General features: G+C 37.8%; 1 protein-coding gene across 1 annotated transcript in view; it reads left to right on the top strand.

Moving 5' to 3' along the window:
* The window catches only part of bicc1 (BicC family RNA binding protein 1), a 68,540-nt gene that overhangs the window by 15,759 nt on the left and 37,710 nt on the right, over window positions 1-15,071 (top strand). The window contains exon 2 of the mRNA XM_023327847.1: window positions 11,091-11,137. Coding sequence (XP_023183615.1) covers window positions 11,091-11,137 — 47 coding nt within the window. The remainder of the gene's footprint in view (window positions 1-11,090; window positions 11,138-15,071) is intronic.

The raw sequence follows: 15,071 nt of genomic DNA, 5'->3' as shown, positions 1-15,071 counted from the left end.
CATTCCACTTTAGAAATATCTTTAGGAAGAACTGCCTTTTTTCATATTTAGAGAAACTAAATGTAGATTATGGGGGATAGTAGACCTGCAAATAGGAGAAATAGTTTCAGGGAGGCTATCACTGCCTATATACATAGGTTAATGTTTTCACATTAATTTCACATAAACATAACTGGAACTCTCATAAGAGACCTAAGAACTTTAATATAATAAGGCAAATTCTGCTGAACCATTTCACCTTCAACTGCGTGAACTAGTGATGCAATGCAGGATGGATCTATGGTTTTATATTGTTTGTGCCAAATTCTGACCTTAAAATCTTGCTGCAGAAATCAAAATTAATCAGAACAGGGGGATATTTTCGCCATCTTTTACTGCCCAACTTTGGCGAGCCTGTCCGAATTTTAGCCATAGTTTGCTGTTTACAGTCGACAAGAGTGGCAGCTGGTATTGTTTTGTTTTTGTTAGGTTTTTTTTTCTGTAACTCATGTTTCACCATTGGATATTTGAGTTAAATTTGGGTTTCTGTCTTCTCAAACCTCCTCTGCTCATCCTCCTCTGACCTCTGATATCCTCTGAAACACTTTTATCCACACAACTCCCTTTCTCTGATTGCTTTATCTTTTTCGGATTAAACTCAAGATGTGGTTGCGTGCGAAAATGCTAGCAGATCAGCAGTTTTTGAAATGGTCAGACCAGCCTGTCTGGCGCCAACAATTATGCTACAGTATGTTCAAAGTCACTTAAACCCCTTTACGTCTCCCACTTTCAATGTATGTGCTATGTATTTCGTATACTTGGTGTTGGATTTTATTATTTTGATTCACTGGTAGGTTAAAATGGGTATAGACGGACCTATGTTTTTACTATTACCGAATCTCTAGCAGTCAAAGGGAAAGAGGCAGGAAACACAGAAAACAGACAGTAAATTATGTGTTAAGAATGTGATCTGTTGCTCTAACCTAAAAAAACCCTGAAACTATTTTTAGACTAAGAGTTACAACAAGGAATGTGGATTAAACGATAAAAGGCAGCCAGGATTTAACGACTGATAGACATCAATGAACAAGAATAATTGTTAAAATATTAATGATTTTTTGACCTACAAAAGGGGGTAATAACCTTCCAGTTGTCTTTGAAAAGCAATGTCTATGTTGAAAACTTAGAAAGCTTCTCTGGCAGCACTGATATGGCAGATCATATAAACCAGACAGCTGTTTCTCCTTCAGCTGCATCAGTCATGAATGGGTGAATAGATAGCCCTGTTGCCATGTAGAAACAGCTGAAAGGTGTCTCAGGTGCTGGAATCTGTTGCTAAGATGCCAACATAAATAAAAGTATCCCAGAACGGCTCACAGGGAAACAGAGTTATCTGTTTTCATTTAGCTTTCAATCCCATCACTGCCAACTACCTGTCAGCTGCAAGGTCGTACACTTGTAGAAACATTTTGTCAGCGGAGGAAGACGTGTAGTCTGGATGAATGAGAGCAGCCCTTTCCGTGGAAAAGCAGCCAGGTCAAATGCTATCAGTTGTATTGTCTGTTTTCTTTTTCTTCCATGAACATTTGAGAGGATTCATGAGAACATGCAGCCGATTGGGCTGAGATGTTTTTCACATACATAGTTTTTTCTTTTGGAGATGGACCATCTCACCACCACCATAGCTTTGCGGGAACTGGTCTTTTGGTAGCAGAAAAAGGCTAAATATGATGCATGAAGTAGGTTGTGGAAATCCCCGATTGACTGTAAACCTCTCAGAAAAGCACCTGACGCTACATGCTGTGTTTTAGGAATGCCACATTTCTCGAGCAAATCTACGATGTCAAGAAGAATGCGACATACAGCTCACGCCGAGCACGTTCACTCGCTCGTAGCAAATCCTCTGGTTTCATGTAATATTTGCACATTTTCTCTCACCTGCTGATTTTATAGACATTCTATCACTGAGCTGTGTGGAAAACGCTCCAAAGAAGTTCAAGAATGCATTTGAAACCCCTCGCACCCCTAGCTTCCCGAAACATATTTTAAACATTTCAAGAACGCAGTCCATATGTGAAGAAGATGCCTTCATGCTGAAATTTCACAGAGGAGCAAAACATTTTGCCAGAGATGCACAATGTATCAGCTTTGGCATTGGTGTTGGCTGTCTGTTAGTTTTGAACATACAAGTATCAGCTCCATAAGTGAAACTGGACCGATACCAGTAACCAATATTTATTTCCATTTTGTCACCGTTTGTGTATGTGTTTTAGGATGGGGAGAGTGTTGACCATGTGGTATTTGTTTGGGTATGTAGAAGTGATAGGAATGCAGCACGGGATTATGGGTGTTCAACTGAAGCAGAGAAGCAATGTTAGTGGTGCATCATTTATTTTACGATGATGAAAGAGTATGGAAACATGTACAGTTTTGGTAAATATCAGTTATTGTATTGCCATAACATGAGTATTTATATTAGATATCAATAGTGGCCCAAATTTGCGTTGTAATGTAATTGCAAGACTTCAGTGTGATTTCAGCCGCTGCTTTCCATGAGCGTCAATATCTAAAAAAAATAGGTTACATTGGATTTAGATAGTGGTCCTCTATCTAAGGAACACCAAATAGATAAACCATATCAATATTCTGATATGGTTTATTTTCTGGTACATTTTATCAGGGAAGATCAAGCAAAATTACATGTTGCTATGCAGTAGGATATCACAATACCCTATTTCTCATTGTTCCTTGATGTGAGTCATTAATGCCATGATGAAAATAGGAAAGTAATATTATATCATATTTTAGTTTTTAATTCCACAAGCTTCTACAAATAAATAGAATTTTGCTTGTACTCTTCGGCAAATTAAAAATATTGAGGACCAGGCCAGAACTCATGTCTAGCTAAACTTGGGAGGTAGTGATCTCACAGCTGTAAAAATACTTATTTTTAATTTACAGATCCATATTAATAAAATAATATTACTATGGATTAATATTATGTTATTAACTAATTATTCCTTTGTTATTCAGTCTAACCAACGAATAATTGGCATTGGTTAGACTGCCCTTGATAAGGATTAATTGTATCTTGTGCCTCAAAGAGGGGTAATAGAGATGATGAGCCAAACTTTGTCATCTCAGCCAAATCAAAAACAGCTGTTTTAAAAATCACATGTTTTATTAAATCTGCTAACAAATCAGAAAACAAGAAGGAATATGAAGACAAGCCGAGCGGATTGTCATCAGACACATTTCAAATGGATTAATGATGATTGATAGTCACATAGCTACAACAAATGGTTAGTTATGATATTCCTCTGTTATATTCATGTGTTTTTGCCAAGCCCTAATCCTTGATTTTAAAGAAATTGCCAAAAGCTTTGATAATAATTAAATCTGTTTGGCATACATTTTACCAAGCCAATCTTGTAAAAAGGCTTTATTGCAAACTGGGATTTGAATTAGTGGTTCACATTTGAAATGGATATTTTCAAGATGTCGAGTTGAGCACTCCCATAGATACTTAATCATTTCTTATGTTTTTGAATTTGGAAAAAAGGAAGCTTAGGGCTCAAAAATATTTCTCAGAAGCAGAAAAATGCAGAATATATAAAATGTGCTGAAGATATGTTATAAAACAGACCTGGTGTGTTCAATTAGCAATAAGTCCATTTCTTTATGTGATCTCTTCAGTACAATCTGTCCATTGAAACAGAGTTAAAAAGCTCATGTATAATCTATTTTGAAGCCTGTTTGGTGGGAAATTACTTGTATCTTGACTGAAGTAAATATGAAGCTACACACACACACACACACACACGCATATATATATACACACACACATATATATATATATATATATGTGTGTGTGTGTGTGTGTTTCTTGTTTATGTTCTCTGTTTAAAATCTCCCTACCACTACTTCCCTGCTGCTCTTTTTTTGTGTAAAAGACATTTTTCAGTGTAAGTTTTTACTTGTGGTGAAGAAGTGGCGTCAAAGGAAAGCAATTTTAAGAATGTGAAGTTTAAGCAGCTTTTTAAGAACTGGAGGGAAATGTTGTGGTCTCATTTCTTAATTCAAAATTGGAAGATAATCATAGACTTGAGAAAAACGGATCACTTAGAGGAGGAGGTTAAAAGGTGATTGTGAAAACAGCAATCATTAAAATGTTCTGCCAGCAAAAGCATACTGTTAGTTTTTTTAGGAAAAAGAGGTATGTAGTTACGTTTCTGAACATAATGAAAAAGAAGAAAATCTCATTTCTTCTTAATTAAAATGTTTTGTGGGTTTTTTTTCATCTTTTTGTCATTGCAGGTTTGACTTGTCCTCCCTGAAATCTGAGTTTCCTTTATATTGAATCTGTAATTTTTTCAACATTTACTTTATACACATTTGGTTTTGAGTGGTTCAAATGTGGTCAGTGTTAATAGCTGTGTCACAAGTATAATTTTGCTACTTTCACTGATCTATCCGTATGTTCTTATGTTGTCAGATGTATTTTTTTATTGTAAATAACAAAATATGTATTTATCAGCTTTAAAAAATGCCATATTAACAACAATTTTCTTAAAGAGAGCCCAGAGTTACAGGGCTACCTCTCTCTGTATCTAAACCTATATCTATGGTAGAATCCTCGGTTATGAGACAAACGCATCCATAAATAAAACCCAACTGAAGAAAATTACATATTATTTACTCGTTAACAAGATCCCAAAGTGTGCTGTCCATTCTATCATTGTATACTTAAGCTCTTTCTACAAGTCCAACTTAATATGTGAAAGTTAAAAGGTCAGCTTTGCTCTTATGTGTTAGATTGAGTTATTCATTCATTTATTTGAAGAAACATGGTGTCATGAATTGGTGGTGTTGGTGGTGAGGAGGCAGACGCTGAGACCCAGGTAAGAGAGAGATGGTATTTTAATAATAAATCATGCTCCAAACAGTCCATAAGGTTCTGGCGGCACGGCTGAGCAGAAGCCAGGGCTCACACTGGTAGCAACAGAATATATCCGTGGCAAACAGACAGGCAGACAGAAATGACGCGACAAGCGACGAGGACCCGACAGAGACGCAGAAACACAGGTGACATTAAATGCACAAGAGGTAATAAGGGAACGAGACACACCTGGGAACAATCAAGGGGAAGACAGGACAACACAGAAACTCAAAATAAAAACATAGAAAAACACAGATTCTGACACATGGAGCTTTGAAAGAGTATTTCAGAGATCAGGAATGAATTGTTTGTAAAATAACCAGAGAGCACGCCACACAGCTCTGCAGATAAATAGGACTTTATTAATACTTCAAGAAAAAACAACTAGATATCGCATTTCAAAATGTCACCACTATCAGATAAGTTATTAGCATGATTTGTACAGTTCATATACTAACAGCAGACCATGTTTACCTTACAGACCATTAGCTTAATTCTGGTCCCTCTGTCTCATCCAGCAGGTTCCTGTGTAGCCTCTTACTTTCTGCTTCCTCTGACTTCAGTTTAAAACATTTCACTCATACTGAAAATATCAAACTGGCTCTAATTTACAGAGTTCCATGCATAGTGTTATCAGTCTGACTCATAGGGCCTGGTACGTTTAATTGTGGGAACAAAAATTATTTTTGAAAAAAATCAAGTTTCTAAGATAGCATCCGTTTTAGTATACAAACTAAAAGAAGAAATTAACATACATATATAATAATGGCATTTATTTACCTAGTTTGTCTAGGAATTATGGGACATTACGGGGTACAAGTAAACTAATAAAAAATTGCTCTTTCTCAACTGCTAATATTTTGATGTAGAAAACTCTTTTTAGTGCTGTTTTAAAGTGCTTAAAAACAGCAAATATAATGTTTGCGACCTGCTCTGCGCCTAAAGGTGATCTCTCTATTACTATCACCACTTGAGTTAAAGTAAGTTGATTGTAAAATTGTAAATGAAAGTGTTCAGTTTTTTTTTTTACATTATTTTAAAAAAGAAGATAAATAATGTTATTAACTAGAAAAGCATAATTATTGAAATGCTACAATTTCATGATTTTATTGATTTTTGGCCAGCTTGGTCGCCCTGGACAACAGCAGAGAAACAAATTGTTTCTTTAAAGTTAGGGTGCTAATTAATTAAAACAATCGGAATCGCAATATCGAGTTTGGAATAAAGAGGATGTACACAAGAATTTCTGATTAGTGAATTCTGTGCTAAGACAAAACTACATCCCTTAACTTCGGACCAATTTGAAAACCCTAAAGTTCCTGATGGCTTGCCACAGGTGAACACACATTGGTCATGCATCTGGCTCCAGATGGCTTTTTATTATGTCAGAATAAATTTTACTATATAGCATGTCAAAACTAAATGTGTGATGGCTTACATGTGTGCCATTTGGAATTGTTGTAACTTCTTGAACTTGTGCTCCCTCTCGGCCGTTAGCTAACCCTCAGTAGTGTCCAACTCAAACTATGCAACAGTGAAATTGTTGATGTCAAAATTGCCTTGTGATTTGGGTTTCTGTCTTTATTGTTTTGCGGACTGTTGTGTGTGGATTGAAGTCATAACCGTATAAATAAGCGCTGTTTACATTCCTTTACTGTCAAAACAGCGGAATCTCCCAGAACCTTTGTCTTTCCGCAGAGTAATGAATCCCAGACGCTGCCGCTTCATCTGGCAGCATCGAGCCCCGGGTGCTTTCCCTTCTGATGTCCGTCGCCCTTTTCATCCCGTTACAGTGATGAGATTCATTTAAGAAGTTGCATAGGGGAAATTGCAAGGGTGTGTGTCTGATTACCTTCAAATGTCATAACTGTTTTCTCAAATTGCCATCGAAAGAAAATTGCTGTTGATATTAAGTGCATATTTTTCAAAGTGGATCTGATGACAGAACTGATTGCAACATACAAATCTGGGCCGATTAGTTGGATGCTTTTGCTGGAACGGAGGAGAGCGCACTGAACTCAGGTAACCTTTGAAAAGAAACAGAAGCAGATTGTTTTTATGTAAAGCACAAGCTGAAGAATAGATATATGCTCTTTAGCTCTGGGCCAAACAAAATGAAAAAAAGGTTCACGGTTCTCTAAGCAGAAAGGCATGAGCTGTGCATTTTTATGGAAAATTTTCTCTTTTTTTTCCACAGTAAAGGAAAAGATATTTATTTTTAAAAAATCACTTTTTGTTTTTTTTGATCAACTTTTTTTCCTGCTTTTCAATCACCTCAATAATACAGACTGACAACACTGACACAAAATGTGCTGCAGAGAACAATTTTCAACCATCAATATATATTTAATTAATATTTTATTGATTTATTTTTTTAGTTTTTGGTGTTATTGTCAAACAGAGACAAGTTTATCTTTTCTATATGCATAAATTTAGTTGACTGGGAACTTCAGCTGAAGGTTGAGCATTTTAGGGGCAGCTTTGTATTCCTCTTATTTCCATTAAGAGGAGAAAAAGCTTCATGGTAAATGTAATCAGTTTTTTCCCATCCATTCTGTTATGCTATATATCCCTCTACAAACTTGTACCTAACATACAAACTGAAGTAATGTTCCTTATACTTAATGCTGATCACTTTTATTTGGAAAGGTCATGATGTGGTCAGGTGTATCTGAATAGATGCCCAACATAAAGCATTTAGAGCCACATTTTCATTTTTCTCATGTATTGAGTGCAGAACCTCACCAAAATGATTATTCTGCTAGCTTGTTGCATCATGCAGGAGCATGTTCACCCCAGAGGACATGTTAAAGTTAGTCTTTTTCACTGTTGCATAGCTCAGGGACCCCGTGCTGTGTCCCTCCCAAGTCTTCTTCCACGTGCGCTCAACAGGATGTTTTTTTTCACATCGCTCATGTTCTCACTCATGAGTGAGAACATGCAGATTCCTTTCAGTTTCCTGAGTCTTGTTCCAAAAATGCTGTTGCGCTATTTGTCTTACTTATTACCAGTATTTGTCTTACTTATTAACAGCTTGACAACAAAACGCAATGTATTTTCTTACATCTTTCTGTTTATCTCCAGCTTTTATTCTCATGTTACTTTTGTTTCATTATTTTCTTTGCTATTTAAAGTTGTAATTATTTTCCTTTAGACTTAATAATTTCATTATTGGGGAAAAAATCCTACCTCTTTTTATGTATCAGAAACATTATGCAAAACATATTTTGTCATAAAACTGAGAATTATACTGTTAAAGTCTTAAGTTTAGTTTATAACAGAATGAAGCTGCAGCGTACACCTGCAAAATTACTTACTTGCACAATGGCAGCTCTTATATGAACGCTGCATTGGTCAAGTATACTCTGCAGAGTTCCCTACAGCCCATTCTGGCACGAATTACTCCTGTTCTCATTTTATGTAGTCAAAGCATCTCCATCCTCGTCATACTGGCTGCACAACCTCCTTTCATGGAAAATAAATAGCATGGCGTGCTGAGTACTTTAAAGTTTTACATTAAGAGCTATAGAAAAATAATCAAGATCACTTCCCTTTGCTCTGCCTGCAAAACCGCTGTAAAAACCTTTGGTCTCTTTCACATAAAGCACTGCTAGCTGAAACAACACATACATTAGCTTAAACAGTACGCTGAGGTATGCAGAGCAAATGCAGTTAAATTTACCGGTGGCCATTTTTTGCATTATCTTGTACATTTAAAGCTGGGAATTAAGAGATTTAAGCACACATCCCCTTGAAAAAGTGCCCACTTACAGAATTTATTTTTTCTGTTTCAGCTTCTTTGTTGCACTTAAATGTCTTCAGTATCAAATTCTAACAATAAATATTAAAACTGTGTGAAAAATAATTGCCTCCACTACTTGCAAACAGCAGTGTCTAGTCCACCAAAACCCCAAAGTCCTAAGTGTCTATAGTGTTTTAAAATAGAGACGCAGGACAGGCCCACACATAGTGAAAGGGGAAGCACAGCACAATGCCTTCAATCCTCCTTGTCTTTGTTGGTCACCAACACACCAACATTGTGCCGACCAAGACCAGGGGCCTCCCTGAGAACAAAAAAGATGCTAGCTAAAGCAAAGTGAGCATCCCCACCAGCAGCCCATGACCCACAGACCCATTGGATCAACCAGAACCCCAGACATCTTGTAGGGCTCAGCTGTTACACCCAGCCTCTAAACTCCCGTGGTCCATCTGGGTACTTGAAAATAAAATTATTTGAATTCTATCACTGGCAAAATCATTGGTGCATGTTTGTCAATCATCTGTGCAAAAATAGTTTGGAGAGGCAAACTCTTTTTGCCTCATCCTCACATCCCACCCCGGATCATTTCTTTTCTACTCACCTCACAGAGACATTAAGTTTGACATTAGCATTTGTTTTTTTTGGTTTTGTTTTTTTGAAGAATTGAATGCAGAAGAAAATCTGTTCTGTTGGGCTAGACTGTTTATCTTTTGTCAACCTGGGAATAAACCATGTTTAGTTGCTGCTCTCTAAGCAGCAACTAAACTTGTAAGTCTCAAGTTATTGTGCAGGGGAATTGCACAATAACAGGGTTTTCATCATTTGGGATCATTTAAAGCTGCCAAAGAACAGAGCAATTATCCTTGTATCTGCCGTCACACTAGTTATTGTAATTGATGTGTACTTAAACTAAAATATCATTGAGACATTGTTGTATCGCCAGTCTTCATTATAGACTTTTTCCAGTTCAATTATTGCAGTTGAATTTTTACAAGGAAATTGTGGATTTATCTCATATCAGATTGAACACATATTACGTTGTGTTCCAAGTGCGTCACTGTGAGCATCAGCCACTCTTTGAAGCCACTCTGACTCTGTCTCAGAATTATGAACGCTTTTTGAGATTATAACTTTTCCCTAAATAATTCTTGTGTTTGAGTTTAATTGTCACAGAGAAGTCAGAATTGGTCTTTCATGAGCTAAGAGGGCTACTGGTGGTTTTACATGCACACATTTTGACCAGGAATGGACTCATCTACTGAGCAAAGCCAGACGCTCCGTCTTCATAAACTGTCGTCTGGAGATGTGTTTATTTTGAAGTCTGCTTCAGTACAAATGGCTCTGGATGTAGGCTCTCAACAATCTGGCTTTAATCTCTGCATGAACAAGAAACTGATCTTTGGCGGTTGGTCGTTTGAATGGATTAGAAACCGTAAACAGCGTTTTGTGTGCACATTTCCATAAAACTGTTTTCAGAACAGCTTTGCAAAGTACCGTAGTTTTACCAATTTATATTTGAATCACCTGACCCAGGAATAATCTAATTATCTTAGAGGTGCTGTAATATGCTCCATTCAGTGGTTTGACCTCCTCTGTGGCTTTTCAGTTCAGTGCAGTACCATCATTTTTGCAGGAATTTATTTTCTATTCTAATAATATCATTCAGGTTGTTTCACTGAGGTCACCATCAATAACCAAAGTCTATAATCCATCTGACTGTCCAGATGCTACCAAAATTACAAAGACCGCCTGTGACCCATCTTGAAAACTCATCCTGGAAGCATCATTTAGACTCTTGCTGTAGAGCGTTAAAAGAATTTGCCCTGTGCGGCAGATAATATATTTTAGATCAACAGAGCTGAAACAGTTTGAAGGACTTGCAGATGTGTTGGAGCGACTTCAGACCTGTCTCACTTCTGTTTTGAGCTCTGGCTGTAAACACCTAACGCTCAGTTTGCTTACAGGTGATTTTTCAAACAGGTTTTGAGTTTCTTTGATGTTGTGCTCCAAAAAATTAGGCAACCAGTTTCTGAAAAAAAAAAACACTATCTGACCATAATGTGTGAAAGACTTCATTTTTGGCTAGTGTAAAACGCTGAAAGATTTGTGTCCACCAAATTGTTTCACGGAAGCTGTGTCCCATCTCTGGGATTATAGAAAATTACTTGGAACATTTTATTCCACTGCTGCCAATCAGCAATCCCACCAAATGTGCCAAATAAAATATCCAGAGAAACAGAAATCCACCATAAACACTAGCTCTGAATGAAGATACTGTAGCACTGTGAGGACTTTATAATCATTGTGTGATTTGGCTGTCACAGGATTACATTGCACCTTTAAAAGTGAATGTTTGTGTAGTTGTATTAAAATTATTTCTCTCTTCCTCTTCCACTTTCTTTCTCTCTCTAGCTGCCTCAGAGGGGAGAGTGAACGGCGGAGAGGATTTCTTTCAGAAGGTGAGTGTGCAGTCTGCACCTGGGTTTGCTTTGTCTTTGGGTTTCGCTCGAGCACCACTTCTCTCCTCACAAGGGAGCGTATGTCAGGTGTTTCGTCCAGTCACTTCTAATTACAAATCGAAACAAATAAAAACAATAGAACGCCGCTGACGTTAAATGGCCCCAGGACTCTGATGCCAAAACACAGCTGACACAACACTCGGGGCCATTCTCACTTACTTAATGTACTGTGACATACTAGATTATCTAGAGTTTAGTACACTGTTAAAAATGGGCCCAGTGGTGAGTCTTTTTACGGACTGTTGTAATAAAAGTTAATGAAGGCACTACATAAAGAATAGCACAAGGAGGATTCTCCTTGATTTTAGAAAGTCTTGAAGCGTTTTTTTTTTCCACCCCAAGTTCTTCGTATTCTTTCTGATATGTCAGCCAAGTGTGAATCTGTGTGGTTTTTATATAAAAGTATTTTTCCCATTGTGCTGAGGAGTATTTTCTTAGACTATCCAACACTCCCAAAATTAGATCAAGGTGAATTGCTTGCCAGCTACATCTCAATGAATAAAGAACAGAACATGCACTGTGAGATCAGGTCACTGCAGGGGTGCAAACAAATTTGTTCATGCATGTATGTTTGAAACAGATCAACAATAAAATGTTAACACCAAAGTCTCATCTCTACAACAGGCTCTATTGATTGAAAGTCTTAGGTAAAAGTTAAACAACCTCCCCATCATGCATGGCAACTATTAGATGAACTCTTCTGTCATCTTTGGAAAATTCCAAACATCAACACCGTGTCGTGTTTTATTACTCAGTTTCGCTAGTTATTTGCTTCTCTTTGAAACATTGCTTGTGGATTGTTACTTGCCTAAAACAAGCTTCAGAGTGTATTAAACACCCTCCTCAGAAAACTACTGGGCTGTAATCAAAGAAATGAAGGACAGCGGGGTTTGTTTCAGTGTTCCTCCTTTCTCTGTTTTCCGCTTTTGGTTTCGGAATTTGGGAAGCTGAGTTTAATGTCAAAAAGCGGCTATTTCATTTTTCCTGCAGCAGTTTTCTTAACCTAAGTAATTAAAGCCAGGCGCCTTTTCATTCCCCCGACACCCCTTTGCTGGAATTTGGAGGATGCACCGTACTGTAGCTTTGTGTGTACTTGGATATAAATATAATGTATCTGTGATTCTGTGACTTAAAGTTTGCTTAAAGAAATAATCCTAATTACACGTTAAATCAGATAACAGAAATTAGCGTGCTGATGTTTGACTTGGCAAGAAGCAGTGAAGCAGGAGTCCCGGCGTTATGCTTTTCCAGCAGTATTTCCATTTCCATAACTCCTGATTCCCCGTATATGCCCAGTAAAAGTCAGGAAAATAAACACCAAGTGTGGAGTGTGGAGCAGTATTGTTGAGAGAAAATGGATGAGCTGCATAGAATACCTTGAATTTGATGAAAATGGAAACTCTTAGTTGGACGGCTTCCTGCCTGTCCCACATCCCCACCGCACATATTCATTGCAACTAATAAACTGGTTCTCTAGCTTCCTCGTGAAAGCATATGGTCAGTTTTATTTATGTGCTTATTGTTTTTGACACACACTCTTTTTGCTTGTGCCTTGGGATTGAGATCTGCTGTTCAGCCGCAGCACAAAACGGTCCGCCCCTGCGCTTTCTCCCCAAGCCCACTACCTCGGTTGATCAGAGCCTCTTACTCACTGTCTGCTGGACTTCCCTGAGTCTAGTTTAGTCCGCCCTGTTCACAGAGTCAGTGAAAAAGTAACAATGATGGCAGCAGACCACAAGCTGGACCACTTTGGGATTGGCCCTGTCGAAGTTCTCGTAGCTCATATGAGGGAATATCCATTTGGTTTTGGCCCTCAAACTCTCCCTCTTGCTTTCATGTCGCTTTGTCTTTGCACTCCGTTATACCACAGATGTCTCACTGCTATCAGTCTGGTGCAGTGAGAGTTTTTCTCTGCAAATTAGGTTCATGATTGTTTAATAGAAAACATGTGTCAGTAGGCAGTTTAAGGGGCTGTTGTGCTGGAAAAGTTTCCCATTGTGATCTGTTGGGAGTTTGAATTCATGGCCAAGACCAGAAAGCTTTTTGGAAAGCGGTGCAGAGGTTGAGCCGTGAGGCAAAAGAGAGACTTGAGAAGCTAAGCTGAAGCTGGTGAAGATGATAACTGTTCACCACACAAGGTCTCAGAGTGGATTTTGAGCTGAGAGGCAACTTTGAACTTGTATCCAGTTCATCTGGGATCGCCTGTTCCATCTCTCCTTCCCAGAGAATGTGGTTCTTTAAATTATGCCAGGCCTAATATAACAGTGGCAGCATGCTTAGATCTGAGGCCAAACATCATTTATTTAGTTTAGGTTTTTTTTTTGTACCAAAGCAGCTTGTATTTCTTTGCTCTGACATCAAAAAAAAAATTACCACAGTCCAAATTGAGTGATCGTCCTGCAGGAAATTATGAGAGGCTGACATAAGTAGGTCAGACAGTTTTGCGGCCCAATCCACACTTACATGGATATTTATGCAAAACACACATTTTTTGTGCTTGTGACCCATATACTGCATGTGGATTGGAGAAATGATGGCATGTAGACCCACTTTGCTCAGGTATACTCTTCCCTTCTGTGCTAAAATCTACATCCGCCCTTTTTTATGGGTTTTCCCTGCTCTCTTGTTTTTTCCTAACTGTTTCCATTAAATTTCAAATAAAAACTAAACATCTTAATTACTGAGGAGAAAAGGTAAAAAATGAGTTACGACTGTTTTAGTGGAAACTTAATTTTAGAAGTCGGTTTCCAGTCAAAAACTCAACTCTCCTTCTGAAGTCAGAGTTCTAGCTGGAAAAATCGGCCGAATGTCAGAATATCACTGTTTGCAGTACCACTTTTGCAAACAACTGCTTGGACTTCAGTAAATATTTGTTTATTTGTACCATGAATTCAGACTGTATGTCAGCAATATATGCATTGATGCTTGTTTGATACTGCAAAGGAAAATGTTTAGGTAGGACTGTAACATTTTCTGTCAATGTCATTGAGATACTAACTTTAACTAGTTCTTATTAAGGTTTGAAGTGTTTATTTATGACATGTCATGTCATTATCACAACAGTGACCAGTTGAATTGCATGTCACATATACCCATATACATATAGTTTATATTTTACTGTGTGAATTTCTTTCCAATTCTATTTAAAAAAGATATATTTTTTGTGCTTTTTCCCTCAAGCAGATCCTAAATTAAGGAGATATTGCTACATTAAATATAACACATATAATTGATATAGATTTAGGTATTTAGTTGCTAGATTGTATATCATTGTCTAAATGTGACTAAATGCTAAATGACAGCAAAGTTTCTCTAATACCATCCTGGGTGATGTTGACATCAACTGGTATTTGTTGGCATGCTTTATGCCACCTTGGTAGTGTGATGGCTTAAGGCAAATTCACCACGGAAGTCTACACAGAGTTGAACCAGAGGCACACACAGTGTTGTGTGACATATATTTGTAAACTTTCCTTTCAAACGAATATTGCATGTGCTTGTATTGCTGATAATAGTGGCATAGTTTACATGATTCATGAGTAAATGATGCATAACCACTTAAAAATCTTTTGGATTTGCTGCTAGCCATAGTAAATAAACAGATATGCATAGAGATGACCTCCAGGTTGTTTTAGACATATGTGTTCCCTGTCCCATCTTTTCACGAATGAGCTGTTCTCTACCAGTCTTTCGGTGTCAAATGTTTCGAGTAGCACTACAGCAAACTGCGGATGTCCAGACTAACTGGGCAGGGCAATCAGTGGCGGTTCCTCACAACCACCAGGGTGGTGGGTGAGAGGAGAGGAGCGGGTTGGCAGCGGCGAGGTTGGTCGCCCAGAGCACCAAACAGGCTATGACCGCTGCCGTTAAAGAG

Source organism: Xiphophorus maculatus, chromosome 22 (genome assembly GCF_002775205.1).
Source record: "Xiphophorus maculatus strain JP 163 A chromosome 22, X_maculatus-5.0-male, whole genome shotgun sequence".
NCBI lineage: Eukaryota > Metazoa > Chordata > Actinopteri > Cyprinodontiformes > Poeciliidae > Xiphophorus > Xiphophorus maculatus.
The sequence above is the reverse complement of the archived record's forward strand: the minus strand, read 5'-3'. Positions and strand labels throughout refer to the sequence as shown.